This window comes from Aegilops tauschii, chromosome 7 (assembly GCF_002575655.3).
Source record: "Aegilops tauschii subsp. strangulata cultivar AL8/78 chromosome 7, Aet v6.0, whole genome shotgun sequence".
Lineage (NCBI taxonomy): Eukaryota > Viridiplantae > Streptophyta > Magnoliopsida > Poales > Poaceae > Aegilops > Aegilops tauschii.
Genome location: NC_053041.3, coordinates 214,968,242 through 214,979,520, shown reverse-complemented (window position 1 = coordinate 214,979,520; position 11,279 = coordinate 214,968,242). Strand labels below are relative to the sequence as shown.

The 11,279-nt window shown below is 44.9% G+C and overlaps 2 protein-coding genes across 2 annotated transcripts; one reads left to right on the top strand and one right to left on the bottom strand.

Moving 5' to 3' along the window:
• The first annotated feature begins 2,179 nt into the window (after window positions 1–2,179).
• On the top strand, window positions 2,180–3,543 carry LOC109748364 (uncharacterized). Its single transcript, XM_020307426.4, has 5 exons — window positions 2,180–2,639; window positions 2,724–2,829; window positions 2,912–2,993; window positions 3,122–3,179; window positions 3,258–3,543. Exons 1-5 carry the CDS (start codon window positions 2,298–2,300, stop codon window positions 3,399–3,401), a joined length of 732 nt encoding a protein of 243 aa, XP_020163015.1. The 5' UTR covers window positions 2,180–2,297; the 3' UTR covers window positions 3,402–3,543.
• A 47-nt stretch (window positions 3,544–3,590) lies between these two features.
• On the bottom strand, window positions 3,591–8,448 carry LOC109748269 (uncharacterized). Its single transcript, XM_020307339.4, has 6 exons — window positions 7,623–8,448; window positions 6,436–6,547; window positions 6,166–6,337; window positions 5,882–6,081; window positions 4,242–4,376; window positions 3,591–3,999 (listed from the first exon to the last, which is right to left on the bottom strand). The coding sequence occupies exons 1-5, from the start codon at window positions 8,255–8,257 to the stop codon at window positions 4,245–4,247; spliced, it is 1,251 nt and encodes a 416-aa protein (XP_020162928.1). The 5' UTR covers window positions 8,258–8,448; the 3' UTR covers window positions 3,591–3,999; window positions 4,242–4,244.
• Between the last annotated feature and the right edge of the window lie 2,831 nt (window positions 8,449–11,279).

The following is an 11,279-nucleotide window of genomic DNA, read 5'->3' as shown; positions in this document are numbered from 1 at the left end:
AGGCATATGCCTTTGTAGTGCAGGTGCCGCCATCAAAGATCTTCAAAATTCAGTCCCCGAGCCTGAAGCTTGAACACGAGGGTGACATCCTAAACTAGGTGGTACATCTAACAGAACTCGTTCCGTTCCTAAACAACAACACCCCACTGCCGAACTAGGCCACCCGCACCCATTTGTCACTTCATGGGCAGGCGGACACCTGGATGCAATGGGGAAGCATGATATTCATCCACCCCTTCAGCACCTTCTGGAAAGCTACCGGGATGACAAGCATTGTCATGTCATCCATGTCTATCTAGACATAAAATCGGTGTGGCACCGAATATCTAGGCTTGTGTCCCAGCTTGGGTTGGCAGCCAGGGGTGTGTAGAGTCACCGTCGCCGCCTCCCTTGTCCCCGACACTTTGGGCTTCAGTGCCAAGCGGAGTTTTCTTTCTTGAGGGTTCCCGGTACCCTAGTGAGTTTGGGAGGAGCTCCTATCTACCGCTCTTAGCGGCAAATTGTCGGGGCAACACACATGCGGCCTCCAAATGGACTGGCCCATTGACAACTGTCTTCAACGAGCGAACCAGACTGAGCACAGTATCGAGTGGACCGAGCATTCTAGCAAACGGACCGAGCGACCGGATAGAATACTGTAGTGATCTGGGTTGTAGCAAACCGGTATTGTAGACTATGGTTTTTAATTTTCTGGAAACATTTTAAAAATGCAAAAAAATAAGTTTTTCTGGATCTTTTTCAATATGAATTTTTTTGAAATTCAAACATGGAAACACGAACACATTTTGAAATTTCAAACTTTTTAGAAAATGAATATTTTTTAAATTTCAAACATTTCTTGCAAATCATGAAAAAAAATCAAAAAAAATCAAAAATATTTGATTTTTTTAAACCATGAACTTTTAAATAAAATCCAAATAATTTTTACAAAATGTGATATATTTTTCCGAACTGTTATTTTTTTTGAAAAATATGAATAATTTTTAATTTATTTTTGAAATTCTTAACATTTTTTGAACATACTCAACATTTTTGGGAATTTCTGAATTAAGAAAAGGTATAAGAAAAGAAGAGAAAAAAGGGAAAAAATATAACCGGAAAACCAGTAGGAAAACAACAAAAAAACAGCCAGGAACCTTCTAGAACGTTCCCAAACCTGGTAAGGTTGGCTTGGAACCTTCTAGAAGGGTCCCAAAACTGGAACTGGAACCTCTCTATCTAACGCTAAAAATGGGCTGGCCCACTTGCACTCGGGTTGGCGTGCTCATCCTGTGTGAAACGGCGCCTATTTGATGCACATGTGCGGTAAATAGGAAATTCGGAGTTTCGGGTGTGTGAAGTCGCAGGTCTTGGCCGTAGCATAGTGGGGAAATATCTGGTGCACCGGAGCTTGTGGTGCTACCGGTCCACCGAACTCATATTGCGCTTTAAAATTGTTCAAAAAATTCTGAAAAAAATTTAGCACATTCACACAACATCAATGTAGGTTGTCACAAAAATTCAAGTCAAAATTTGAAACATAACTCAAAAAACAAAAATGACAAATTCAACAATGAATAGTACGTAACATAACTTGGGCTTTAGATTTGGCCCATTATCACACTGATGTCAAACTTGTCATTTTTGTATCTTAAAAAGTGTTTTCAATTTTGATACGAAATTTTGTGACATCATACATTGATGTTGTGTTAATGTGCTAGACTTTTTTTAGATTTTTAAAAATGTTCTATGGCATCCGTGCACCGGTAGCACCACAAGTGCGAGTGCACAGGATACATTCCCGTAGCATAGTAGTAATTCCGTGCATTCGATTTATTCGGTTTTCATTGTTTGGTTTATACTTTTTTGGTTTGTACTGTATTAATACTATGATAAGTATGGTATGAAATTAAAATATGATTTAAGCTACCGAGTGAGATGCTACCGAGCTGGAGAAGAGTGGGCCGAGCTACAATGCCCGGTGAATGTGAGAATGCTTGGCTTCCGACTTGTCAGTTTTAAGCTAAAACAAGTTTAGGAAACCCAGCGATCAAGGTTCTGAAACATGCTGCCTATGAGCATAGCCAGTTCTAGGATGCATGTAGGGTATGGACCTCAAGCCAAGTTTGGAAGAGCATCCTTCCTTGCTTTCCTTGCAACCTGTTCATGCCAAGCTATAAATCTAGTCTAGAGCACACCAGGGACATGGATGGCTTCGCGCCCATACCATCCCTTCCTTGTCCCAAACCAAAACCCCAGCCTCATAAATCGTCCACATCCAGGCACGATGCACTCCACGTCCAGAGCGCGCCTCCGCCATGGATTCGACCCTGTCATGCCTTCTTCCTCCTCCTCTTGCCGCGTCGCCGACCCGCCTGCGCCGAAACGGCGTGAGCGCTAGCATGCCGGGGCGTCAATGCAGGGCATGGAGCAACGGCGCCGGGACGAGGAGGAAGAGGGGCGGCGGCAGGCTGCGCGTGGAGGCCCTGTTCGGCGACGGAGGAGGAGGAGAAGACGGGTTCCGGGCGGTGATGAGGATCGTGAAGCTCAACTCCGCCATCCAGAACCGGAGCGTCCGGGAGCTGCTCGAGCTGATCGCCGACGAGTGCCAGTATTTCTTGAGGAACCTACCGACCGTCAATGTTTCAGAGATGAGCAAGGTACTACAGCATGTTGCTTGCTGCTGCTACTTTCTTTTGTTCTTTTGTTCGTTCTGGTCGCTGACACGGGACATGCTTTGACAGAGCGTGTTCATGTTTCTACACGAGATGATGCTCCGGCACCAGGTCTCGTTCGTGCTCAAGCCCGCGGAGAACGGAGCCTTCGACCTGGGCGTCAAGTGGTCGCTAGGTCTGTGTCAAACACCTGTCAGTCATAACGTGTCAACCACGGTTTGATCAGTTCATACCGAAATGTGTTTGATTACTTGCAGAATGGAAGGGCCAGAAGCTGCCCTGGGACGTAGACTGCACTGTATCCACGACCCACGTCTACACAGGCCTACTGCTCGTCAGGTACATTGCCATCCACCTAACTCTCTGGATTTGCGCCAGCTTTTGGTGTTTACCTATAGCTACTGTACAATTTAGAGAGCAGAGACAAGTTTCAGATCAAAATCACATTGTGTTTTTTGTTTCTGTAGCCAAGTGAACAAGGCATGTGGGCCGCTCCTGCAGAGAATTCTACAGATGATTTACCAGGCAAGCATGATACACTCGTAATGAATAAAAAAATGCACAAATCCATGTACAATGACTCGACTTTGTTTACCACTGCAGAATCTGGATGCGGTAGTTTTGATCGTGGCAAACAAGTTCCTACCGGACGGCACGCTGGATGAGGAGAGAAGCAACATAATTGTGTGTGTCATCATTGGCCTGGTGGTCATGGTTCTGTTCTACGCCATGTTTAACAACTTATAGGTTCACTAGGGGCAGCAAGGCCAGGTTGATGCTTCAGAGAATTCTGATGCACAGATACCAGAATCTCCTGTAAATTGGTCAGCAAGCACAATGACTTTACCCCTTAATGTAATACATACTAGCAAAGTAGTTGTTGGTTGCAAAAAGGAAGAAAAACTTCAATGAATATAAGAATAACCGGAGACACAATTTAGAACGAACGGGAGCAAATTTATCATTTTGATAACGATCTACAACATATAATTAGACATCACCTACAACATCACAATGTTCTGGGTAAAAAGGGAGAAAGCTGCCTCTTACCATAAGACGCGTCTATGGTTGCTGAATTTACATCAAAGTTAATCAGCTTTCACTTTCTCTTACTGTTGCTACAAATCCGGACAGCCTACCAGATGTGACCCTTCCGGGAAGACCAAACTAGACAATATGCAGAATTACCATTCCTTTTCATTGCTACTGTGATGAGATTAGCCTACAGCCCTTTCTCGTAAGTAAATAAGCCTGTTGGGTACCAAAGATGCAGTTAATAACTTCGGCGAGTTTCTGCCATTTCATCAGTTCCTACTACCAGGATGTTAGACCAACCACATTTCATCTGCAACCGAAGTTAGACACTCGTATTAGATATAAGCAAACGAACACATTTGTGTTAAATGAAACAGAACGAATAGTTAACAGGCCTAGATATTGATAATAACAACTAAAAATACCCTCGTACCGATTTCACACATTTCCGTACTTCTACAGTGCAACGCTGGAAAAAAAATAGGGACTGGCAATCGGCGGTGCAAGATGGATAAGCATGAGGATATTCTTAGGAGGGAGTCAATAACTAACCAGTCAGATCTTGTTAGGTTGCTTGAAAAGGTGGTCTGACAGCAACTCTGAAACAGCCGAAGCAGTTACGCTTTCACATCCAAAGAGATCTTTAAGCTTAGAGTCGCATAATATCATCGTGGGATTTGATGGATCCTGCAACAAAATAAGCAAGATCGGAAATGGGGTACTTTAGACAAGCCTATATTTACATAGGAGTACCAAGTAGAACAGAAAGATGGTTGCATAAGGAATTTTATCTTGTCTGCACACAAGAATATATCCTTGCAAGTAAGGGAACTCACAATATAAGCAGAGGGAATATACAGTCTACCACCAATCCGCCAAATATAAAATATGCCTACCTAAAAAGCCTAGCACTGATTAATGCCTAAATCTAGACGCGGCAACATGCAGAACTGAATATTCACCCATGAAACATTCCTGATCAACAAAAAGAACAAGGAAGATCACATGGCGGGTGGGGTTGGTGGCATGCATTATTTGATACCATAAATAGAGAAGTTTGCAAGCTGAGAGCTGCAAATAATTTCATTAACACATTGCATATATGCTGATTTTATAATTCGCAGTATCTTAGGTGGCAACATCGTTACTGTTCAGTTATATATGAAAGCACTCAGGAGAGTGAAAGGGGGACTTGCGGGAATGCTTTCCTTATGCTTTACTCATCGTAAGTCGAAAGAGAACAAATAACAAGCCAACTTGCATAAAAAAGCAATCAGCAAAATACTCCCATACAGCTGACAAGGATGTATGTAAGGTCATAGTGGTGTTAAAAAACCTCTCAACCTCATGTACCAGTTCTTTAACTTCAAAAATGAAAAACAAATGGGAGCATACACTAAAATGACTTTTATCCAGAACAACCACCATATGCATATAACTAATTGACCCCACATGCTTTGCTTATGCTTCACTCTTGCCATACATTAAAAAAGAATAGACAACCGACCAACTTGTGTATAAAGCAACCTGCAAAATACTGGCTAATCGCTGCTCAAGGCATAAGGGTATAACTGTACACACCAAAAAACAGATTTTTTTTCCATGTGCCAGCTCTTCAAGTTAAAATAAATAGAGCACATGGAATATACACTCAACAACCTATATCTAAAAACAACCACCATATATGCCTCTAGTTGATCAACCACCAACAACCATGCCAACCAAATCTAAAATCAGAAAGAGAAAACAGAAAGTGAGTGATCTACCAAATAAAAATATCAACCATGATGTCCACTCCAGTCAACACAATCGGTCATGAATCAGACAGAAAAAATTCCAGGCCTGATAGCATTTATCCAGAGCATACAGACAAAGGAGTACAATTACCAAGTCTACTTAAATATGCTTCCTTGGGAGATGGTAATTCTACGTCTAACATCCTAAAGTTGTACACTTAACTATGCTTTCTTGTGAGACAGTAATTCTAACATTCTAAAATAACCTAGATATGCTTGTACTTTCCAAAGATGCTTACATAACTAAACTGAATGAAGAATCGCTTCCACTTAGCTAGTTCTTCATGGTTGGACACAATTAATTTGCAATGCCCACTACAAGTTTAATATCACCCAGAGCACTTCATACTAGAACGGTATAGCACATCAAAGTTCTGATAATAATCATCCACTGACCTCTAGATTGTTGCTTTTGATGTGGTCCCAAACACACTTGACAACCTCGGATTGGGACATCTCTCTTTCTCCGGTTCCAAAAAAGCTAGCAAGAGCATCAGACACGTTAAGTGGCGGTTGGTTTGTAGCAACATCTTCGGCAAGAGGAACGGGAACATCTTCCACAGGCTTCAGCTTCTTCATATCTCGATTTGAATCTTCTGCAAGAAGTTGTAGCAAATATGATTTAAACTAAAGCTTGATTACTTTCTATAACATAACTACTGTTTGTGGGCAAGGGCTACTTGTTGGCTCGAGTGGTTTTATATGCTTCGCTAAAAGCTTGTTCATCTTGAACATATCAGTGCAATCAGTCTCAAAAACCAATCGTAGCTCATCATTGCATATGATCTTTCTCTTATTGTTTGGGTCCTGCAAGTCATTCCTGCGAATGTACGCCCAAAGCTGCTTAACGATCTGCAATTGATTCAATTCACAATCTCAGGGCTTCTTCCGTGATGTAATCATATCAAGAGAAGGGAAGACAGTAGAAAGATGGGCCAGTATAATGAAACCTCAGTCCTAGCCATTGTTGGTTCACCAACAATAGCTTGCAGCTCAGGCGAAACACCACAGATTTTGTTTAATCCCCCTGGACCACCTCTTCGTTTTACTCCAGTACTTGCACTGATTCATAAAGATGATCAGAAATAATAAGTTTGATGAACAGACTGGACAACAGTAAAAGATAGCTGACATTCAAGAACAAGAGAAGGGACACATCCGTAACTACTGTAGTCATAGGGGAAGTACACCTCCAGATTTTACTCAGGAATATTCTTCCACGCAGACAGATTGATGTGTGCTAAATAAATACAACCTCTGTACACTAAATTAGGCATTTTTGCAGTTCAATTTGAACTGCAAAAACGTCTTACATCAGTTTACAGAGAGAGTATTTGTTTTCCTTTTTTGAGCAACCCGAAGGAGCGCTGCCTCTTCATTTAGTGAAAAAGAGATTATAGTATGTATAAGATTGATCAAATGTTTTTTAGGCAACAAGCCAAAACCCTACTAAATATTGCCATCCCGCACACAAATGTAATCAGTTAAACAAAGTCAAGTAAACAGACATTAAGGATTTCTTTCAAATCCCTTACAGTTACAGAAAAATAAATGGGGTGCACTTGCTAATCCATTTCTTGAGCGCAATAAAAGCTCTGGTTGAGGATGCTTTTTAAAGCAACAACTTTGATGGGGATAGCAAAATCCATTACTACGGGTTCAGAGGCTTCAATTCTGCAGGCCAGGTTGACATAACTACGGCAGTATTCAAAGATTTTCTGAAGTACACAAGAAGTAATCTCGCAAGAGTCCTTGAACATTAAAAATTTAGTACGGGTTGGCATGAACCTACGGAACCACTCAGAAATCATTTGCTTGCAGTTTACACCACCATCCTAATTACTCACAGTAATCATGATAGAACATCACTGTCCACCAGAAAGAATCAAAAGCACTAGCCCTAACAGCATGAACAAGGATATCATGTGACACACAAAAAAGTTCAGGCCTTTGTGCATAACCCAGACTCAGTCCACCGAATAAATCTGAGAAAGGAACTACCAGAACATGTGGTGTAAAGAATTTGGAGCATAGCTTCGCGTAGAAGTTAATACATAGCACACTAGTAGCCGTACCCAACGCAAACCCTAGCACGAATGTGGAAAAAGATCATGAGACGAAGGATGCGAAGAATCACCTTTCTTTCTTTGTTCTCGCGGATGCGGCCCCACGCGGACTCTCGGCCACCGGCGCACGCGGACTGGCCGCCGCCGTGGCCGCATTAGCCGCGGCGGCCATCTGCTGCTGGTGGTGCTGCTGCTGCTGCTGGTACTGCTGCAGCTGGACGAGCCTCTGCAGCTGCGCCTCGCCGGGCTGTCCGTAGCGGAACGACCCTGGGGCGTCATACGGCGAGGAGGCCGGCGGGCTGGCGCGGTGCTGCTGCTGCTGCTGGTGGTGTTGCTGGTACTGCTGCGAGGCGGCGTAGTAGGACTGCAGCTGCTGCGGCGTCGGCTGCTGCGAGAAGAAGTGGGGCACGCCGGCGGGGGCGGAAGCGGAGGCCGTGGTGGTGGTGCTGAAGTGGGGCTGGGCGTGGGGAGAGGAGGCGGGGGCAAAAGGGTCTTTACGCGGGGCGGGGGCGGGGGCGGGGGAGAGGAGCGCGATGAGGATGTCGCGGATGAGCGGCGCCCTGGGGGCGAGGTCGACGCCGAGCTGCGCCTGGAGCTGGCGCACGACGGCGTCGGGCGATATCCCGGCCGCGGCGGCGCCTGGGAGCGCGGCGGCCTGGCGGACGAAGGACTCGACGTAGCGGGCGAGCTCCTGGTCGGACACCATCGGGGCTCGGGGCGGAGACGGCGGCGGACTCTCGTCGCCTTTTTTTGAAATGGGGAATCGCTCCGCTCTCGGGTCCGGGCGGGGGGCCGCGGTTTTGTTTAGGGAGGGGGGTTGGGTCGCGGTGGTTCCGGTGGACTCAGCGAGCACCGCTCCTGTGTGTGCTCTGTCTGTCTGTTCTGGCCCTGTAGTTTTCTCCACGGTTGGCGTTTCGGATAGAGATGCATAGGTCAGGGGCTCTTTTCTGTTTGCCCCCTCGTTTGCCAGTGTTATTCCATTACGCATACGGCTTCTGTTTCTTCGGTCCCACAAAAACTCCATCCAATGTCCGCACTTCCATGAATTTCTCTGAAACGGAGGCAAAAGTTTTGTCTCATAGAATAATTAAAAAAGAATTATCCCGTTAATTTACGGAAAACTGAGCGAAAACCAATATAAACGAATCTTCGAGGAACTACTCACATGACATAAAACCCCACAACCCCATAGGCGGCCCGCCAAATTCTTCGAATACACAACATCCATAAACCCCGACACTGCTACTACGTCAAATGACCCCGACGAGAACACCTCGATACAAGACATCAAGCACCTCCCAACCCTGAACCCACAACGATAACTCAATCCAAGAGGACGGGGCCGAGAGACCGAAGATCATCCATCAAGCAGTCAGATCCATGCAAAAACCCATTGGTCCGCTGGCTTCCTTCTCCGATTTGGTGAGAAGGCATTCATGTCACAATGCCACCGCTCCGCCTCGCTGCCCGAGGGATCAAATCTGGCTTTTTCCAGCTAGACGGTGAAGGAAACCCTAGCAGCCCCCATTTCCTTCCTCTCCATTTCGTTCGTGCCGCCACCACCCCCCCCCCCCTCCCCGTCTGCTTTCACTTCCGCTCCGGCCTTGTCGACGCCATGGCTTGGAAGAATTAACTCCATTCTATCTCTCCAACAAAAAAAGTGGGGTTGCACCACAGTAGTACACTCCCTTCGTTCGGAGAACCCTTGTTGATTCTGAACTTCATTCGCAAAGTAAGCATCCTTTTAACGGGTCTGCCCATTTTAATGCGCCCCTTGACCCTGTTTTGAAAATGAGCTTTACTACTGCAGGATGCTCACGTCCGAGCGTCAGGTGAAGATCACCGCCGAGATGCACGCCGCCCCGCTCAAATTGCGGTGGAACAGGAGGAGGAGGAAGAAGAGAAGGAGGAGGTGCCAAAGGACAAGCAAGAGGAGGTGCCGGATGACGTGGAGGAGGAGGCGAAGGAAGTGTATGGCATGGAGGATGAGCCCAACGGCTTTGGCATGGAGCAGGCGGATGCCGAATTCCAACACGCGCAAGCCGCAGAGGCGGCGGCACAGTTCGAGGCGGAGCAAATGACAATCCTCGACTTGACTCAATCCGAGCAAGGGGTCTCGGGGAACCGCCACCTTGTCTATTTGAAGAGGGAGCGGCTCATTGTGGACGTCAGCAATGAGGAAGAGGATACGGAGCTTCATGGTCCATGGCAATGTTGTTTTTCATTCAAATGTAGCTTGTTTTTATCTATCTATGATGAACTACGTAGCACTAGTAGAAAAACTACTTTACGTGACATACATTAGTCTCGGTTTATAAACGGACCGGCGCTAATGTGACCATTAGTGTCGGTTCCAACGGCTAGGCGGGCGGGCATCATTAGTCCCGGTTCGTGTTGAACCTTTAGTACCATTTCGTGCCACGAACCGAGACTAAAGAGGTGGTGGCAGGCTGGTGTCAGGTTGGGCCCCCACCAGGCCCTTTAGTCCCGGTTCGTGGCACGAACCGGTACTAGAAGCTCACATTTAGTCCCGGTTTGTGTCATGAACTGGGACTAAAGGTTTTCCTATATAAACCCTTCATCCAGCCCGCAATCGAGCTCTCTGTTCTTCCCCTTTCCTCTCCTCTCTGTTCTTCCCCAAAGCTCGAGCTCATCCTTCATTTTGCCCAAAATTTGTCAAGATTTGAAGGCCCCCCATCCATCCAAGTGATCACAAAGGTTACCAACTTTGTCCTTTTATCTCTCATTGCTAGATTAGCTCTTGCAATGCTCTATAAGTATAGTGATTTGTGGGTTTTAGTTTAGGAGTAATTATATGTGGTAGTTTATTTGATTTATATGCAATTTGAGCTCAAATTAACTCTTAGTTTGCATATATAGTTGTGGTTTACTTAGTGCCTTCACGTCCCCGTCCTAACCACCGTCGATCGCCCGCACCGTCCCGTCGCCGGCACTACCTTAGTGAGCCTCTTGTTCTTATCTTTTTATTAAAAAAAATCATGTTTGTGTGATTTAGATATATAGTTAGTTGTATAATTTTCTTACCCGTACGTTGTTTGTTATACATAGTGGCATGGTTTTGATATCCGTCCCCGTCGGCCCTCGTCCGGATTATGACTCGGATGTGGTATATTCTCTTTTATAACTATTTGTTGTATTTCGTGTTTATGACAAATTATGCCCATTAAGTTGACATAGATATTTTTATCTAGGAGGTATGTGAACCAGAAATTCCAACCGACCCTCTTGTCGAGAGGTTAAATTTAGTTAAAAAAGAAAATGAGTATTTGAAAGAAAAATTGAAAAGAATTGAAGAAGAGAAGATGAAACTGGAGTTGTATGTTGCTGATGTCGTCGATGATCACAAGATCAAGATGGAGAAAATGCGCTTGAAGATTAGAAAGATTAGAAAATGTGCCATTGATAGTGAGGCTTGGTATCATTATGTTGTTGGATCAATTTTTACCTTAGTTGCGATCTTGATCGCATTTGTTGTTGCATTCAAATGCTTTAGCTAGAGAGTTTGTATGTTGTTTTATGAGAATAAGTGTGTATGAACTTTATGTATGAACTTGTATTAATTTGGTCTTTTCGGTGTTGTGTAATGAAGATGAGTCGGCAATGGATGTAGGATGACCGATGCTCTCCCCAGTTCGTTAAAGGCATGCATACTTTTCTGATTGTGGATGAGGCAAACAAGCGGGCGGATGGTTTTATGTGTTGTCCAT

Bases quoted from the DNA above. Each gene is read 5' to 3' on its own strand.
- LOC109748364 (XM_020307426.4), top strand. From the start codon at position 2,298: ATGGATTCGACCCTGTCATGCCTTCTTCCTCCTCCTCTTGCCGCGTCG. The intron at 2,640-2,723 runs GTACTACAGCAT...ATGCTTTGACAG, and splicing joins ATGTTTCAGAGATGAGCAAG to AGCGTGTTCATGTTTCTACA. The intron at 2,994-3,121 runs GTACATTGCCAT...TTGTTTCTGTAG, and splicing joins ACAGGCCTACTGCTCGTCAG to CCAAGTGAACAAGGCATGTG.
- LOC109748269 (XM_020307339.4), bottom strand. From the start codon at position 8,257: ATGGTGTCCGACCAGGAGCTCGCCCGCTACGTCGAGTCCTTCGTCCGC. The intron at 6,548-7,622 runs GTGATTCTTCGC...TTTATGAATCAG, and splicing joins GCGAGAACAAAGAAAGAAAG to TGCAAGTACTGGAGTAAAAC. The intron at 4,377-5,881 runs GTCAGTGGATGA...ATTTTGTTGCAG, and splicing joins TCAAAAGCAACAATCTAGAG to GATCCATCAAATCCCACGAT.